Below are 19,034 nucleotides of genomic sequence, written 5' to 3' on the forward strand. Positions count from 1 at the left end.
GAACACCCATATAAATAATAATAAAAAAAAGTTAGGCAATGGCATGCAAGTAGTATATTTATATATATATAAAAAATTACACTCTACAGATGGATAAACATGTGATGTTAAAGCCACTTGCAGACAATTGCATTATTATAATTTTTTATGTGAACTTTGTCGAGGAAAATCCAAAGCACTGATTATGATATCTTTCGTCCCCGTCTCAATCTCTTCTTTCCCTACTCATCTGCCATTCCTTTTACTTTTTCTTTGAGCACCATTTTAATTTCTTCTTTATTCTCACACCCCTTGCAAAGACTTATCATGGAGGTTGTGGTAACTGCAATAGGGACAGCATTTCTCAACAGTGTTGTTGATCTTTTGGTCCAGAAGTTGGGTTCTCCTGAGGTTCTGGTCTTCTTCAAAGGGCGGAAGCTTGAGAAGGCACTGCTGGAGAAGTTGACCGAAACATTGAATGCTGTCAATGGCCTGCTCTCTGATGCTGAGGAGAAGCAGATTTCTGTACCAGCTGTGAAGACTTGGCTTGATGATGTTAAAGATGCTGTCTATGAAGCTGAAGACTTGCTGGACGAGGTTGATTATGAAGTTCGAAGATCAGAACTGGAAGCAGACTCTCAAAATGGAACAGATCAGGTACGAAGAATTCTCTCCTCTTTCAATTTTTTTCCCTACAAGAAGAAGGAAGAGGTGGTAGAGAACTTGGAAAAGATTTTTGAAAGACTTCTAAGATTGGAGGAAAAAGCGCAGACCCTTCAATTGATAAGGCAGGTTGGAGAAAGACCGCCATCACAGTTGGTGCCAACAACTTCCCGGCTAGGTACTGGTTCGCATGTTTATGGCAGGGATGATGCTAAGAAAGCCATAATGGAGTTGCTCTTGTCAGATGAAGCAAAAGGCAAAAGCTTAGAAGTGATTCCCATTGTGGGTATGGGTGGGATTGGCAAAACCACTCTTGCGAAGTATGTCTACAACGACAGCGAGGTGCAAAACTGGTTTGATCTGAAAGCATGGATCCATGTTTCACAAGATTTCAATGTTCTGAATCTAACTAAAGATATTCTGAAGGAGGTTGGTTTGTCAGATTGTGATTCCATGACTGCTAATCAGCTTCATAGTAATCTCGAAAAGAAATTGACAGGTCAGAAGCTATTGCTTGTTTTTGATGACGTTTGGAGAGCCGATCAGTCAGAATGGGACTTCCTACTCACGCCTCTGAAGTCAGGGGCACAAGGAAGCAAGATTGTCATTACAACACGCGACAAAAGTGTAGCATCAGCCCTGCAAAGTGTTTCTCCTTATCGTTTGAAGGAAATGAGCGATGATGATTGCTGGTCATTGTTTTCAGAACATGTATTTAGTGGTCAGAATTTCAATCTAGTTTCACAGTTCAAAGAAATGTTTCGTTCAGAAATAGTGAGGAGGTGCAGAGGCCTGCCTTTAGCTGCGAGATCACTTGGGAGTCTCTTGAAGTCTGAAACAGATGTTGAGAAATGGAAGAAAATAATGAAGAGCTATCTGTGGGATCTGAGGAATGACAGAATTCTTCCTACTTTGAGAGTAAGCTATTATTATTTGCCATCACATCTGAAGCGATGTTTTGCATACTGTGCAATTCTTCCAAAAGGTTATTTTTTTTCGAGGATGGAAATTATCCGATTTTGGATGGCCGAGGGTTTTTTAGTCAAGCGAGGAAATAACGAGATGGAAGAAGCAGGATGTGAGGTTTTTGAAGATCTTTTGTCGAGGTCATTTTTTGAGCGATCGGATGACTCTTCAGTATATTTCGTTATGCATGACCTTATCAATGACTTGGCAAAATTTGTGTCCGGAGAATTTTTCTTTAGCCTGTCTGATGGTGAATCATGTTGCAAGTTTTCAAGCAAGACTCGTCACATATCATATTCAAGATATAATGACCTAGAGAATCTTGTGGGTAGTGATCAATTTCAGAATTTGCGCACCTTCTTGTCATTACCAGAAAGGTCAAAGCCAGAAATCGCACCGATTATCCGGAGCAACGTCGAAGATCGAATAAGAATGGCTATCTTAGTGCGCAAAGCAGCGTTATCCTACATTCAATCGTTTATTGCGAAACCCGATAAATTATTGCCAAAATTCAAGCGTCTACGAGTGTTATCTATCGTCGACACGCCTTACCGGTTGCCCGGTTCTATTGGAGACTTGAAACATCTACGGTATCTAGACCTCTCTCGTCAGGACATAAGAAGGTTGCCCGAAGATGTGAATTTACTGTACAACTTGCAAGTATTAATCTTGAATGGTTGTCGAGATCTTGTCGAGTTACCAGCCAAGATGATGAAATTTATCAACTTGTATCATCTTGATATTACGAAAACAGATTTACTGGAGATGCCACCGCAAATGGGCAAACTATCAAAACTTCAACTGCTGACTGATTTTTTTGTGGGTAAACAAAATGGGTCCAGCATCAAGGAGTTAGGAGAGCTCAAATGTCTACGAGAAGAACTCCGTATTTGGAACCTTCAAAATGTTGTTTGTGTTCAAGATGCTTTAGAAGCGAATTTGGAGGGCAAAAGAAACATCAAGAGATTAAAGTTGGTATGGAGCGGTGATACGGATGATTCCCTGCATGAACATGCCATACTCGAGCAGTTAAGGCCTCATACGGATGTGGAAGATCTTGCTATTGTTGGTTATGGAGGCACAAAACTTCCGGATTGGGTTGGACATTCTTCTTTCTCAAATATAGTAGTTCTGACGCTTCATGGATGTAAATACTGTTCCTCCTTACCACCACTTGGCCAGTTAGCATCTCTCAAGACACTCTCAGTCAGGTTTTTCAATGGAGTCGAGGTTGTGGGTACTGAGTTCTATGGAAGTTGCACTGCCACAAAGAATCCATTCAAATCCTTGGAAAGCTTAACGTTTGATACGATGCTGCAATGGCGTGAGTGGATTCCTTATATTGATGAAAATGAAGCTTTTCCACGACTTCAAGAGCTTTTCATCAACAATTGCCCCAACCTAATCAGAGGCCCCCTGCCCGTCCGCCAGCTTTTTTCCGTACTGAGACTCAATTGCAGGATATGTGTTGACAGTTCCCTCATTTGCTGCGGAAGAAAAGATCTTCGATCAAAACTAAGAAAATTCAGTCAAGATTAGCTGCAATTTGTTAGGATGTTAGTTGCAAATAAAGCTGTTATAGAACAGTTTTTTTTCTGTTTTTATTTTGTTATTATTTTTCGGAAGTTTGTTGTCAAAACTCTTCTATAAAAGAGTTATTACATCAATAAATAAATTATGCTTATAGTCACAATAATAACAATTCTTATTATTGGTCTATTTCTTTGTTTTTTCTGTATCTCTGTACTGTCTAACAACTTCAAATTGGTATCAAAGCTATATTTGATCTTACAGGATCAGCTTGAGTGAAGAGAATAACTTGTGAGAAACTTTTTTTCACCAAACATACAAACACCAAAACCTCTTCTCTGTTTTCAATGGCATCAAACATGTATTCTCTTGCATCACCACCAGTATTTACTAGTGAAAACTATCAAATGTGGGCTGTAAGAATGAAAACATACTTACAAGCCTGTGATTTTTGGGATGCTGTAGAATAAGAACATGAAGCACAACCACTCCCTGCAGATCCTACTCTAGCTCAAATCAGAAATCATCGTGAGGAAAGAGCCAGGAAGTTCAAAGCAAAGACATGTCTCTACTCTGCAGTTTCAGAAGCAATATTTCCCAGAATAATTGCACTTGATACAGCCAAGCAAATTTGGAATTATCTTCAAGAGGAATTCCACGGAAATGAGAGAACTATCCAGATGCAAGTCTTGAATTTGAGGAGGGAATTTGAAATGCAGAAGATGAAAGAAACAGAAACAATCAGAGATTTTTTTGACATATTACTTTCCATAGTCAACAAAGTAAGAATGTTGGGAGAAGACTTTCCTGATAAAAGAGTTGTTGAAAAAATCATTGTCACTTTACCTAAAAGGTTTGAATAAAAAATTTCTTCGTTAGAAGAATCTAAAGATCTGTCAAAAATTTCTTTGGCAGAATTGCTCAATGCTTTACAGGCACAAAAACAAAGAAGAATAATAAGGCAAGAGGAGACCATGGAAGGAGCTTTTCAAGCAAAATGCATGTTCAGGAAGGAGACAAAGGTAAAAAGAAGAACAACAAATATAAGGGAGCCGATAGCAGCAGTAAAAGATTTGTAAACTTTCCTCCCTGCTAACACTGTAAGAAAACAAATCACTTACAGAAATATTGCTGGTGGAGACCTGATATTAAATGCAGAAAGTGCAATCAACTAGGACACATGGAGAAGATTTGCAAAAGCAAAACTAACCAGCAAGAGGGTGAAGCTCAAGTTGCAGATCAACAACAGGAGGAGCAGTTGTTTGTGGCCACTTGTTTTGCTAGCAAACATGCAAGTGATTGCTGGCTTATAGATAGTGGTTGCATAAACCACATGACGAATGATGAAAATCTATTCAAGCAACTTGACAAATCAAGTGTTTCTAAAGTCAGAATTGGAAACGGTGAATATATTCCTATCAAAGGAAAAGGAATTGTTGCTATTGAAGGAAATTCAGGTATAAAACTCATTTCAGATGTTCTTTTTGTCCTTGAAATTGATCATAATCTATTGAGTGTTGGTCAGCTTCTTGAAAAAGGATACTCAGTTGTGTTCAAAGACAAACATTGCTCAATTTCTGATCCTGCTATATTAGAAATATTCACTATAAAGATGAAAGGAAAAGGTTTTTCACTAGACTGGATGGAAGAGGAGTCAGCTGCTTTTCTAAGCACAACAAATCAGTCAGAATTGCGGCACAAGAAGCTGGGGCATTTTAATCAAGCAACATTGATGCAGATGCAGAAAAAAAAGATGGTGCAGGGAATGCCAAAGCTGGAAGAAGAAATAACAGTCTGTTCTTCTTGTCAATATGGAAAACAGAATAGACTTCCATTTCCTCTGAACAAGGCCTGGAGAGCAATGAAAAAGCTTCAGCTTATTCATACTGATGTTGCTGGACCTCAGAAAACAATATCACTGAATGAAAGCAGGTATTATATTACTTTCATTGACGATTATACAAGAATGTGTTTGGTCTATTTCCTAAAGTTTAAGACTAAGGTAGCAAGTGTTTTTATGAAGTTTAAAAACTGGATTGAAAATCAAAGTGGTCATAGAATTCAGGTTGTAAGATCTGATAATGACACCGAATACACATCAAACAAGTTTGCCAAGTTTTGTCATGATGCAGGGATTGAACATCAATATACTACACCTTACACTCCTCAGCAAAATGGTGTAAGTGAACAAAAAAACAGAACAATCATGGAGATGGCAAGGTGTCTGTTATTTGAGAAAGATTTACCCAAGAAGTTTTGGGCAGAGGCTGTGAACACTGCTGTTTTCTTGTTGAATAGGTTGCCAACAAAAGCATTACAAAACAAGACTCCATATGAAGCTTGGCACGGTTATAAACCTTCACTCCAGAATTTAAAGATTTTTGGTTGCTTGTGCTTCACCTATGTTCCTTAAGTAAGAAGAGATAAACTTGATAAAAAGGCTGAAGCTGGCATCTTTGTTGGCTACCGCAGTGTTACAAAAGGCTATAAAGTTTTTCAACCTCAAACAGAAAAGGTGATAGTTAGCAGAGACATCAAATTCATTGAAACCGAAAAGTGGAACTTCAAAGATGCAGGAAAAAGTGCAGGTCAGGAGATTGTGCAGGAAATTGATGACAATGATGAAGCACCAGCCAGAGGAACTAAATTGCTTACAGACATTTATCAAAGCTGCAATGTAGCTGTGTTAGAACCTGCAGAATTTGAAGAAGCAAAAAATGATCCAAAATGGATTAATGTAATGAAAGAAGAGCTAAGGATGATTGAGAAGAATCAAACATGGGAATTAGTGGACATGTCGAAACACAAAAAACCTATTGGACTAAAATGGGCTTACAGAACAAAGTTGAATGCTGATGGCACCATCAATAAACACAAAGCCAGATTGGTGGTTAAAGGTTATGCACAGATTTTTGGTGTAGACTTTTCAGAGACCTTTGTACTAGTTGCACGTCTAGACACCATAAGAATGCTACTAGCAGTTGCAGCTTAAAAAGGTTGGAAAATATTTCAACTTGATGTGAAGTCTGCATTCTTGAATGGTTATCTGCAGGAGGAAATTTTCGTGGAACAGCCAAAAGGATTTGTTGTGGGAGGTGAAGAAGAAAAGGTTTACTTATTGAAGAAAGCTTTATATGGATTGAAACAGGCTCTAAGAGCCTGGTATAGCAGGATTGATGAGCATTTACTCAAACTTGACTTTAAGAAAAGTTTAAGTGAATCAACCTTATACATTAGAAATTCAAACTCTGATTACATTGTGGTTTCACTTTATGTGGATGAGCTTTTTGTTACAGGAAACAATCCAAATATGATAGACAAATTCAAAGCAGAAATGATGAATGTCTTTGAAATGACAGACCTCGATGAAATGTCTTATTTTCTTGGTATGGAAGTGCAACACAACTAGCGTGGAATCTTTATTTGTCAACAGAAATATGCCAAAGAGATTTTGAAGAAATTCAAAATGGAAGAATGCAAATCAATGCCTACGCCCATGAACGTGAAAGAAAAATTATGTAAAGAAGATGGAGCTGATAAAGTAAATGAAGCAATTTACAGAAGCTTGATTGGATGTCTGATGTACCTCACAGCTACAAGACCTGATATCATGCATGTTGTAAGCTTGTTATCAAGGTTCATACATTGTGCAAGTGAAGTTCACTTCAAGGCTGCGAAAAGAGTTGTGAGATATATCAAAGGTACACTAAGCTATGACATTCAGTTTAGTTGTATTAAAAATTTTGAACTCCAATGATATGCAGACAGTGATTGGGCTGGCAGTTGTGATGACATGAAGAGCACCTCTGGATATTGTTTTAGTTTTGGATCAGGAATTTTCTCTTGGTACTCTAAAAAACAAGAGATTATTGCTCAATCAATGGCCGAAGTAGAGTATGTTGCAGCTACTGCATCTGCAAATCAAGTTTTATGGCTTAGAAAAATCTTAGCAAATTTGGACATGGAGCAGAATAAAGCTACTAAAGTCAATGTTGATAATCAGGCTACAATTGCAATATCCAACAATCCAATCTTCCATGGCAAAACAAAGCATTTCAAGCTCAAGTATTATTTTGTAAGAGAAGTTCAGAAAAATGATGAATTACAACTTCTTTATTGCAACACAAAAGACTAGTTGATATGTTAACCAAGCCATTATAAAAAACAAGGTTTGAAACATTGAGGAACAAGATAGGTGTCTGCAGCAAAAGATGCAAGGAGGAGTGTTGACAGTTGCATCATTTGCTGCTGAAGAAGAGGTCTTTGATGCTAAGAAGATTCAGTCAAGATTAGTTGCAATTTGTTATGATGTTAGTTGCAAATAAAACTGTTATAGAACAGCTTTTTTTTTGTTTTTATCTTGTTATTATTTTTCTGAAGTTTGTTATCAAAACTCTTCTATAAAAGAGTTATTACATCAATAAAGAAATTATGCTTGCAGTCACAATAATAACAATTCTTATTACTGGTCTATTTCTTTGTTTCTTCTGTATCTCTATATTGTCTAACAACTTCAATATGGATATTCTGAGCTTGGTGATTATTTTCGGTTCGATTCAATTTTTATCTAAAAAAATAACCAAAATAAAAAATTTTAAAATAAAAAAATTCTAACCGGAACCGATTCAAACCAACCAGTTTCGGTTCGGTTAGGTTAATTTTACATAAAAACCAGAAAACCTGAATTTTTTATTTGAGCTTTTTTTGAGCTTTTTTGAGCTTGTTTTGGGCCTTCTGATGAGCTTGTAATTAATGTTAATATTATCTCACTTTGTTACAAGATTCTATAATATATTTAATTTTTTATCACTAAATATTCATTTATATTAAATTATTAGTGCCAATATTGTGTTTAAAATTAATTAAAAGTCTTTCTAATATTTGTGTTTTGGACCATCTGCATCAGAGTTTAAATAACAAACACACCAAGTTAAAATTTAAATTACAAAGCCCTGCCTTTAAAAGGGCCTAAACAACAAATAACCTCGTCATAAAAAATAAAACACTTTATGCAAAAAATATAAATCTTCATTGTGCACATCATCCCAATTGAAAAGTAGATCAAGATGACAAGAACATTGCACTTTGATTCCTTAATACCATTGACATCAAAACCTGGAATCCAAAATCTAAAATTATAACATGATAAAATAAATTAGAATATGTAAAAATAAAAGGTAGTAATTTACCATCAAATTAATTTTTAAACTAATTATCATCCGTTGCTAGATATAAGTTTTCACCAAATTCTACAAAATAAAAACTTATATTAGATGATTGCAAACGCTTTAATTAATAAATCATAAAAACAAAAAAAAAGGTGTAAGTTACCTAACTCAAGGTAACATTAACAACAAAAAGTTACAACACTGCACTTCGAAATTGCGGGAAGAAAAAATCTTACTCTCAGATCAAATAAAACACTTCACATTGGATATGTTCAAATGATTCCCACTTCTTTCCATCACAGGAACATTATTTCCTCCTTCCACTACATCAATTACTTTCCAATCCATTCTACCAAAAATAGGCTAAGTGCACAGAAACAATTAACAAAACATTTGAAAGTAAACCAATGGAGCACCGATACAATGAGCCACCAACAACAAAAAGTTGACTTACATCCACATAAACAAGCCCTCATGGTTTTGAGTTTGCAGGATTAAACAGATAAAAATGCAACACCTTTCATCTTCAAACATGTCCAACTCATATTAAATTATTGTTTCATAACAGCCCAAATACACCAACACGCACATGACCTTTAAAAATCCCACCTTTTTCAACACACAAAGCACAATCATCCGAAAAAACACCACCCAAGATCCAAAAATCTAAACTTTATCAACACCTTGTACACAACCATCTAAAACAAACAAAACCCAGCACTCAAAAAACTATATAAAAACGTAAAAGAGAGTTACTTACTGGATAAGATCTTGTAACTGTTGAGCTCTAGTGTTCACAAATCTCAAATACACATATCAAACTATAGAGCATATGTTTTTTTTATATAAAAAAATAGAGATTGACAGAAAAAAAAAACCATACCTGGTGTGACAAGATTCAAGGTCGGGTCAGGTGTGAGAGAGGGAGGTGACTGGTTTGCTAGATTTGGAGGTTAGGTCAGGTCGGGTCGGGTGTCATGCCCGTGTGGGAGACTGGGAGAGGGATATGGCTGGTTTGTCTAGATTTGTAGAGTCAGGGACTCAGGAGAATGGAGATGAAGATTGATTATTTTTTATTTGGTTTGTGAGGATTGAGAGAGGGCGGCTGGACGGCTGAGAGTGTGAGAGATTCTGAGATTGAGAGTTTGAGACTTGAGAAAGATGAAAGATCTGTGAACACTGAATCAATGAATTGTGATTCTGTAAATTTATGAGGGTTAAGAGGGGGCGGCTGGACGCAGAGGACGAGTATTGCTTGCTAGGGTTAAGAAATTTTGTATTTATAGTACCGCTTAACTGAACCGGTTCGATTTGGTTGGGGTTTGGTTGGTTTCGGGTTTTTTAAACCGAAACCGAACCGAACCGAACTTTTTTTAAAAAAAATAATCGGTTTAATTGGTTTGGTTTTTTCGATTCTGTTTTCTTAATTATTATTTTCTCAGTTTTTTCAATTTAATTGTTTTCTTAGTGTTTTTCCTCACCGCTAATGCCTTCCCTTCCATCCACAAAGTTAGTACTGAAGGTCTTTGACTAAAGTGCCTACCTCTAATTATGTTGCCCAAGTTAAAACAACTTAAAATCAGTGGATGTCCAAATCTCGAATTCCTTGGTGCACAAGAGGAACCTCTCGAAAATTCCACATCTATCCATTCCACAAAAATCTGCGAGTATCCTGGCCTGGAAGTACTTTCATTAACCGTTTGCCCAAAATTGAAATCAGTGCATTTGTTCCTCCCTTCCCTTGTGAAACTAAACATAGACTTTTGTAATGAACTTGAGTCATTTCCTGGGTTGGGTTTACCATCTATCCCTGGAATGAGATTGTCTTCTAAATTAGAATCAGTTCACATCTGTAACTGCCAGAGACTCTATTCTGGTCATCCGCAATGGATTTTGCAAAGACTCGCGTCTCTTTCAAGCTTCTCTTTCAGTAGATGTGATTTAGTTGAATCCTTCCCTGAAGAAGATATGCTCCTGCCCTCAACACTCACATCTCTTGAAATCTCGAGTCTTCCTGATCTGATATCTCTTAACTACAAGGGGCTTTTACACCTCACCTCATAAGAAAATTTAAAATCTATGGCTGCCCTAAGCTCCGATCCATGCCACAACTGGGCCTGCTCTCTTCACTTTCTTATCTATCTATCTCTGCATGTCCCTTGCTGGAACAAAAGTGTCAACGGGAGGCAGGGGAAGATTGGCCCAAGATTTCTCACATCCATGAGATATGGATTAATGACGACCAGATCAATCAAGGTATAGAGTGAATGTGATTTTCTCTTTCGTTTTCTTCATTCAATCAACACAGTGAGGTTACTACTAATGAAAGGTACCTTTTTCCTGTCAAGTATCAATAACAAGTACAATATTCATATTGTGTGATCAACTCTTCGTGAATTCTTGGCAAGTGTCTGGTCAAAACTTTCTTTTTCTATGCACATATTATACTCCCAAGTTTTTCTCATTTCTGATTGCCTACTATGAGAATAGCAGAATTGGAATGCTTCCCCTAGGCATATAATACCATTCTACTAGCTCATACCTAACGGTTCCCTTAAGTATTTCGTTTTCATGCTATTATTTGCCTGTTTCATAGTTGCTGTTATGAAATTAATTTGTGGTAGTTTCGTAGCAGCTATCAACAGTATTTTCTTGCATAGTTCATCAACTATTCATAGATATTTTTTCACTGATTTATTAGCCATAATGCTAATATTTCTTTTTCTTTTTCTTTTCTTTTCAAAGAGAGCTTCTATTATGTTACTGATCAGTTGAATTGAGACTTCCGCCTAAGTTATTGGACGTGTGATGGTTCTGTTCGCAGGATCATGAAAGTCTCAAGAGCTGTTCAGGTCTATGTGGGGGTCAATTGGTCATGCACCAAATGTAGATGGGAAAAAAATGGATAAAAGAGGCGATTGCAAGTTCATGAAAAAGGCAGGTGCTCCGAAGCCAGCACATCCGAAGTAGTATATTTAGTTGTGCTGTTCGAGCAACAAGCTCTATAGCTACAACTAAAGATCACTCCCTTCTCTATATTGCATCCCAAAGTTGGAATATCAAATATCATATGATTATGATTTGTATCATCTCTTCTCTTCGATGTTCTATTGCACATAACAATTTGTTATTTTTCTATGGATGAATCCTCTGCTTCATTGTACTCATGTTAATTGAGATATCCATTTCACACTACTTCCTATAGTTATTAAACCCGGCCTTGCAGGTCAACCTGGTAACCCGTCAATCGGGAGCACAATAAGAACATTAAGAAGTTAGAGTTGAGATGGATCGGAGATACTAAAGTTTCGCAGCATGAATGAGGCATGCTTGAGCAACTACAGCCTAACAAGAATGTGGAAGATCTTCTTGTTATTGGTTATGGGGGAACAAAACTTCCAGATTGGGTAAGACACTCCTCTTTCTCAAATCTAAGAAGCTCTGAGGCTTAGTAGATGTAAATACTGCTCCTCCTTACCGCCACTCTGTCATGTAACATCTCTTAAAAAGCTCTTGATCAAAGCTTTTGATGGCGTTGTTGTTGTTGGCTCTGAGCTATATGGAAGTTGTAGTTCCACACAGATTCCATTAACGTCTCGACAAAAACAAAGAGCTTTTTCACGCCTCCAAGTACTTCGTATAAGGGACTGCCCCAACCTAACAACAACCCTACCCTACCCAACATATGGCCTGCGCAGTCTTACTGTGGAATCATTCCAACCGTTAGATCCCCTGATAAAGGAAATGGAGCAACTGAGATGTTTTTCAACTATACAAAAGGTTAACATTGCTTATGTTCTATTAAGTGCTTCCCACTAAATTTTTTTCCCAATTCAAAGCAGCATGAGATGAAGGAATGTCCAAATGTTGAATCCCTTCGTGCACAAGAGGAACCTGCTGAGTGTTCACATTTGGATCTAGCTTCCATTAGAAGATTGCTTTGGCCTGAAATCAGTGCATTGTTTCCTTCCTTCCATGGTTAAACTACAAATAGCGTTTTGTGATGAGCTCGAGTCATTTCCTGGAGTGGGTTTGCCAGCATTTCCTCTTGTTGGTTTGTCCTTCAAGTTAGAATCACTGATGATCCGATGTTGCAAGAAAATCCTTGCTACCTGTAAGCAATGGGATTTGCAGAGACTCCCTTCTCTTTCAAGCTTTGATTTCGGCAGATATGAAGAAGTGGAATCCATCCCCGAAGAAGGTATGCTCCTGCCCTCCAGACTTAACTCTGTTAGAATCTTTTTTCTTCAAAATCTGAAATCTCTGAACTACAAAGGGCTTCAACACCTCACCTCCCTTGGAGACCTCAAAATTGAATCCTGCCCTGAACTCCGATCCATCCCTCTTCACTTGCTTCTCTACGTATCAATTATTGCCCCTTCTGGAAGAAAGATGTGAGCAGGAAACAGGAGAAGACTGCCACAGGATTTCTGACTGAAATTTGCAAGCGTTCACGTGGCCAGGTGGCCGACGCATACTGTACACACATCAATAATTTTTTATTATTTGTATTATTTTATATGTTAAAAAAAATATCATTTTAGAACCAAATAATTATTACAAGAAACCATTATAGAATGACAAATTCACCCTAAATTAAAAGATGCTATAAGAATTTTCATTTTAAAAATAATGGAATCATTGCTTTGTTATAATTAAGTTAAATTTTATTTTTGAGGATATTAAAGTAAATTCATTATATAAAAATGAATCATGTAAAAATATCAAATATACCCTAGACCAATTCAAATGGTTTTTTTTTTTTTTATGAGCAGGAATATAATTACATTATTATAATCCAAGGTGAATATTTGACCACGAGATTTCGTTTCTGTTAACAGTATTTTTTACTTTCCGACAAACCAAGATTTGTGCAAGGGACACTCCACAATCATCACAATTTTCAATCCCTTCGTTTCAATGCCTCTTCTTTCTACTCATGCAATATCCAACACGTCTCAACAAAGACTTTTGGTATTGACAAGTTCCTCGAAAAGAAAATAGAAAAACATATTACCTTGCCTAGATTAATAGATACCGACCAACATAATTGATGGATAGTTATAAAATTTGGTGGATTTCATAAGCGAGATCGAAGCTTTAATTTATTGACTTGGATTCAATCATCATTGTTTTAATATATTTTAATAAAAAAAACTAAAATGGTATTGTTTTGAAAGAAAAAAAGAAATTAAATCGTGTTTCATTTAAATTTTAACTGGATTAATTAAATTATAAATTAATTTTTTAAATCGATAACTTCTATATAATGTAATATAAAACTTGAACGATATACATCTAAGATAAATAAATTAAAAAGATGATTTGTCGAAGATAGCAAAGGGCTCCGTCGGATTTGGTGCATCTTTTTAGGCTAAGGTCAATAATCAAAGTAAGAAAGAGAAGGCGTTGTCTGTTGGGCTGAACCAATCAACGATGATGTCGGAACATATAATTTACAATATAACTGTTCATCCTTTGAGCGGTTTGACCCAAAGAAGATATGTTTCTTTATTTTCATCTTTTTTATTAAACTAATGAGATAATAACTCCGTGTGATGCTAATGCTCACAAGCAGTTGACTGGTGTAAGAAGATGATGTCAACGCACAGAGAAATGTTAGTGTGAGTCTCTGTCTCCATCCTCCACTAGCCTTGGAATCAAGTGCTTGGGGCACTAAGATCACATTTTCCATGTTTTCTTTATAGGAAGAGTTGGGTTTGCAAGATGGGCCATTATTGCAGAGTTAACACGTAGCCTATGACCAAGATTATTGGAGACTTCTGGGAAGAAAGATCATGCAGTAATCAACAATGGAGGCTAGGAGGAGCCGAGTCATCACCACTCACTAAAGCTTGATGGGGTGATTTCTATACACACTAGTTCTTGACGTGTGTCATTGTTCACACTCCTCTTTAGCACCCATATGAAGGTGGGTGATGAAAGCAGCTACCGTTTGAGAACGCGTGGAATCTGTATTTTTAAAAATTTTAATTTTTTTTATTAAAATTTAATATATTTTATATATTTTGGATCATTTTTATGTATTGATATTAAAAATAATTTTTAAAAAATAAAAAAAATATCATTGACATACATTTCAGTACAAAAAGTTATTTGAAAAGTAACCGTAACCACACGGTATAACAATCAAGATCTGTAAGTTAACATATTGTTAAAAAAAAAAGTGATCATGCTTCATCTATTATAATAATGTAAACCGTTAATTACGGTTATTTATTAATTTTTAATTATTTTCATTTAGTAATTATTTGTGAGTGTTAGAAAGATTATTTTTTAAAGTATTTTTTATTTGAAAAATAATATAACTATAATACTAAATACCCTTTTAAACTGATAGTTTAGAAAATACTTAAACCTTGGTGTTTGATTACTATTTTGAACAAAAAAAATAAAAATAAGAAAAACATGTCAATCTTTAATTTTTTTATTTGTCAAAACATTACTGTTTTATTTTTATTTTTTTATCAATTTAGATTAACCATTTTAATATATGATCTCAATCTTTTCCTAGAAAAATACATGAATCGGGTTTGATACTTTGTTAGGTTGAAGGTTTGATGGTGAAACATACCCGTTTTGAAGTGTAGAGATCACCCTTCAATTATTAGAAGGTATATTTCTTTTTGAAGTTGGACCGATGAGTGTTAAAAGGAAGTGGTCGACTGGGCCTACCATTTCCTTTGTTGATCAGAAAAGCAGGTCTCCTACCGACTGCACAGTTAAGTTTACTCGAAGCAATCCTAAGCACACCACATATGAATGATATAGTGTATGCACATGGTGATTGGGACGTACTCGTCTATCTTAAGTTCCACTACGCATTAATAGAAAAATAAAAAAAAATTGGCAGTTCATATCATAGTTATTAAATATGATTTAATTTGGCATGCTAACCCTCAGCCTATCCTGGATTTATTTTTCAAACATGTTGATTCGATCAAATCTAGTTAATATTTAACAAGTTTTTAGAATTTTAGTTATAAACAACATTATTTCAGGGTTTTTTTAAAGAAAATATGTTTTTTAAAATAAAAAAATGACATTGTTTTTGGATATATTCAGATGAAGCAGTTACTTGCGAATCGATTTAGCTAACTTATGATTTAAAATTTTAAAATTATGATGCATGCAAGCTAATCCGGACATTCATGTAAATAAATAAAAAAATCAATCTGTTAACTATAGTTAAAATCTAGTACAAAGAAAAATGATATCCAGAAGGAATTTTGCGAGCTGATGGTACAAGAATCGAGCGACGAGATTTCTTTCTGTCATAATGAATATATTCGAATTGGAGGCCTCTTGAAGAGGGAGTAATGCTTGTGAGAACTGAGTTACAATTTCTTATCAAAAAAACTAAATGATTTGAATGCTAAGCAAAATTAACAAGAAAAAAAGGGATTTTTTTTTTAATGATAAACTTATCTTTAATTTCCCCTTTTCTGTCACTTGAAGAAAGAAAAACACAGCTGTGAGGATCAAGATTAGGTGCTAAATCATGTACAGTAGAAGTAATTCTCTAATTTCTGTCATTAGGAGATCTGTACAGGCACCCACATTTACAAGCTTAAGCTACGATAAACAATCATTTCGGGTTCAAATATGAGTGGGATACTATAACAGTACGAGGAATGAATATTTTTGCAACGTTTTTATTTTTTTACTACATAGTTCCCACATTGAATATGCTCATCCTACATATCTATTTTCTTCTTGTGGGGTATTAAAATATCAACCAAACTCAAAATCTTTTCTCATTGATGACTTTGCTGAGTCTCTAACATTGAGAATTGATCCAAAAATTGTTCCCAATTTGACAGATTAATTAATCACAACTCCTTGTATGATTTGGTTCTCCTACTTATCTCCCTTTCCAATTCTTCAAGGCCTCCAACTTCCTCAATTTCCTGCACAGCAAATATACATATTTGTAGGTTTAGTTTAATTAGAGTGGTTTAGCTATACAAGAATATCATTACAATCTTAAAGATGGGAGAATGTCCTGGAAACTCACCCTAGGTCCTAGAAACAACCCATATGGGACACCATTGAATTTGTCCGAGTGGTGGATCTAAAATCGACATCAAAATCAACAGCGAATATCTTGATTGTCAGATTTTGGAACCCAGCAAACAATGGCATCATGTGATTATCAAAAAAACAATGACTGGTGGCATATTTTTATATTTACCTTGTGAGCTGCTGCTACCCTTCTGAAGTATGGGACATCGGCAATGGGCCCCACTGGGAATCTCTTGTGAACAAGGCCATCATGGACAAACATATAGGCTATGCCAAACACTGTAATTCCAAGACCCTGATGAACCAAGTCAACCAAAACAGAGGGTGAGTTTGGGAATTAGATTATGATATTCTAGTCAATAGTCATATACTTGGGAGCTTAATTAATTTTTCACCAGTCAATCAAGGAATGGCAATAAAAAATTGGCAAGGTAGGTAGCGCACCAAGAAAGATTTGAGAGAGAAAGGAAAGACAGTGAGACTTACAGCACCAAAACAAAGACCAGGTACAAGGCCCTTGTTGAAGAAACCATAGGAGAGAAGGGAAATTGCTGGGACTGCATTGGTTATGGCAAATACATCGTTTAGCTCAAATGGCCCATCTCTTGGTCTATGGTGAGACTGCAACAGGGACAATTTTTTATTACCACAGAACTCAGCTTGATTGTTTCTTGTATTAAAAAAATTTGAACTTTTCTTGCGTTTTAATGGAAACAAAGCTAGGAGTTGGATAGCAATAGCATTACCTCATGCATATGCCACAAAGAAGCATGCCAAAGTGCTCTATGAGCCCATCTCGCCCAAAATTCCATCCCCACCTAAAAACAACCAAAACTTCAAATTTAGCCTCAAGAAAGGAAACCCAATAGATAATTTTTCAGAAATGGCCCAAATTGCGAAAGAAATTGATACTTACAGCAGCACCTACTGAAAGAGCAAATGTACCAAACATTTCAGACAAAGGCACTTCCCCTCCCTGTTGCCATACACAAACCAATTTTATAGCCTATACAAGTTGAAAGCTGGTTCAAGAATACACTAGATTTAAGACAGGAATGAAAGGAAGGTACCTCAAGCCAATAAAATCTGTAATAAACAGCCATAACAGCCATGGAAGTAATCCCAAGACTAGACATAACAGCAGCAATCAAATAAGTAACTCTTTCTTTTCTCTTTCTTTCCAATCTTTCTACCACGCGAGGTGTCGAGATCTGATTTTCATTAACATCTTTAGGCACCTCTTCTTGTTGATTCTCGATATGGGCACTGCTCGGTTTTGTTTGATCTTCAACTACAAAACATACTGCAAGGCTTGTTTTTCTTGGAACTTTTGTTCCATAGTGTAAAAAGCTTTGGTGTCTAATTGGTGGGAAGAAAAGTGAGGCTGCTGTTACTGGTTTTGGAAGGAGGTGAGAGACAGAGTTGTACCGGAAGGGTTTGGGTACAGTGGCGGCGGTGAGTCCTGCCGCCATGATAGGTGGTTGGTGGTGTTGAGGTTTTAAGAGGGGAAGAAAAGGGAAATTGGAGGTGGTCTGGAGATGATGGAGTTGTGGGTTTAAATGAAGGAAGACCACGAACTAGTTTGGGTGTCGTTTCGGGGGGCATTTTGGAGTTAAAAATAAATGGCGTGGAAACAAGAGGAAGATTCTCCCCAAAGTAGCCCCGTTTGTGTTCTACAAATTTCTGTGTTGCCACTTTCATTTATTTGTCTAGTTTTTTTTTTTTTTTTTTTTTTTGTATACTTCTTCTTTTCTACGAGGGTTGAATAATATAGGATTGAAAATAAAATGATTTTATTGAAACTTATCTTTGTTTCTTTTATTGAAGACAAGAAAATAAATTAAATAAATCCCTTTTATCACCGAAACAAACACCTCCAAAATTGTTGTTTTTCTTATATGAAAACCTTACAATATCTCTTTAAAATTATACAAATGCATTGTTATTTTCTATTTTATATAATAATTGAAGAATCTTTCAAATAAATTTTATAATCTTTTTATTTTATTTCCTAAAGCAACTCAATTTGATATCAAATATTTGATGGAAGCGATTTTTAAACCATAATTGGATCATCAATCATATTAATTAACTCAATAACATATAATTTATCTAATAATATTATTCTGAATAATTTATTAAAACCCGCATAATTAATATATCCAATGCTAATAATATCAATAACATATGAAACATAGAAATAATCACTTTACTATTACAATGACAATCCTTGTTTTTTCTTTCTAAGATTAGAAAATTAGGAAAAACATTTCTTGTATATTGCATATAAATGATATGGTTGTGAAGTTTGTTTTATAAATGCTTGAATTGAATATGAAATATAATCTTACATGATTAAGCACTTTGACATTGCATGATTGAAGACTCTTGTATTTACTTAAGATAGAAAACTATAGGATAATTTTTTTAGTGTAGAAAATAGATGATTTTTTTTTAATTGAAGTTTGTACTATTAAAAGCTTTAATACTAAGCATAATTTCATATATGACACGGATGACTATCCTTTTTATGCTATAACAATAGAAAATTATTAATTTATATGAAAAACAATGGTTTTATCTATGATGATTTTTTTAAATTCAATTTATCTATTTTTATAGATGATTTTATAAATAAGTTATTTGGTCAAAAACCCACATTCTTATAGAATGATGGTAAAA

At 35.4% G+C, this 19,034-nt stretch overlaps 1 protein-coding gene and 2 long non-coding RNA genes across 3 annotated transcripts; 1 reads left to right on the top strand and 2 right to left on the bottom strand.

The window, feature by feature from the left end:
- Window positions 1–7,058: 7,058 nt before the first annotated feature.
- On the bottom strand, window positions 7,059–9,539 carry LOC133670691 (uncharacterized). The gene is made up of 3 exons (XR_009834128.1): window positions 9,190–9,539; window positions 8,328–8,387; window positions 7,059–8,253 (listed from the first exon to the last, which is right to left on the bottom strand). It is a non-coding gene; the product is annotated as an uncharacterized LOC133670691 (long non-coding RNA).
- Window positions 9,540–9,910: 371 nt separating this feature from the next.
- On the top strand, window positions 9,911–12,825 carry LOC133670692 (uncharacterized). Its single transcript, XR_009834129.1, has 2 exons — window positions 9,911–10,562; window positions 11,131–12,825. It is a non-coding gene; the product is annotated as an uncharacterized LOC133670692 (long non-coding RNA).
- A 3,006-nt stretch (window positions 12,826–15,831) lies between these two features.
- LOC133670480 (beta-carotene hydroxylase 2, chloroplastic-like) lies at window positions 15,832–17,940 on the bottom strand. The gene is made up of 7 exons (XM_062090982.1): window positions 17,423–17,940; window positions 17,269–17,328; window positions 17,099–17,170; window positions 16,839–16,973; window positions 16,522–16,647; window positions 16,345–16,401; window positions 15,832–16,237 (listed from the first exon to the last, which is right to left on the bottom strand). The coding sequence occupies exons 1-7, from the start codon at window positions 17,822–17,824 to the stop codon at window positions 16,160–16,162; spliced, it is 930 nt and encodes a 309-aa protein (XP_061946966.1). The 5' UTR covers window positions 17,825–17,940; the 3' UTR covers window positions 15,832–16,159.
- Window positions 17,941–19,034: the final 1,094 nt, after the last annotated feature.

Source organism: Populus nigra, chromosome 13 (assembly GCF_951802175.1).
Source record: "Populus nigra chromosome 13, ddPopNigr1.1, whole genome shotgun sequence".
NCBI classification, from domain to species: domain Eukaryota; kingdom Viridiplantae; phylum Streptophyta; class Magnoliopsida; order Malpighiales; family Salicaceae; genus Populus; species Populus nigra.

Coding starts and splice junctions, on each gene's coding strand:
- LOC133670480 (XM_062090982.1), bottom strand. CDS start 17,824: ATGGCGGCAGGACTCACCGCCGCCACTGTACCCAAACCCTTCCGGTAC. Junction 17,171..17,268: donor CTCTTTCAGTAGGTGCTGCT/GTAAGTATCAAT, acceptor GGTTGTTTTTAG/GTGGGGATGGAATTTTGGGC. Junction 16,648..16,838: donor CTGGTCTTTGTTTTGGTGCT/GTAAGTCTCACT, acceptor TTGGTTCATCAG/GGTCTTGGAATTACAGTGTT.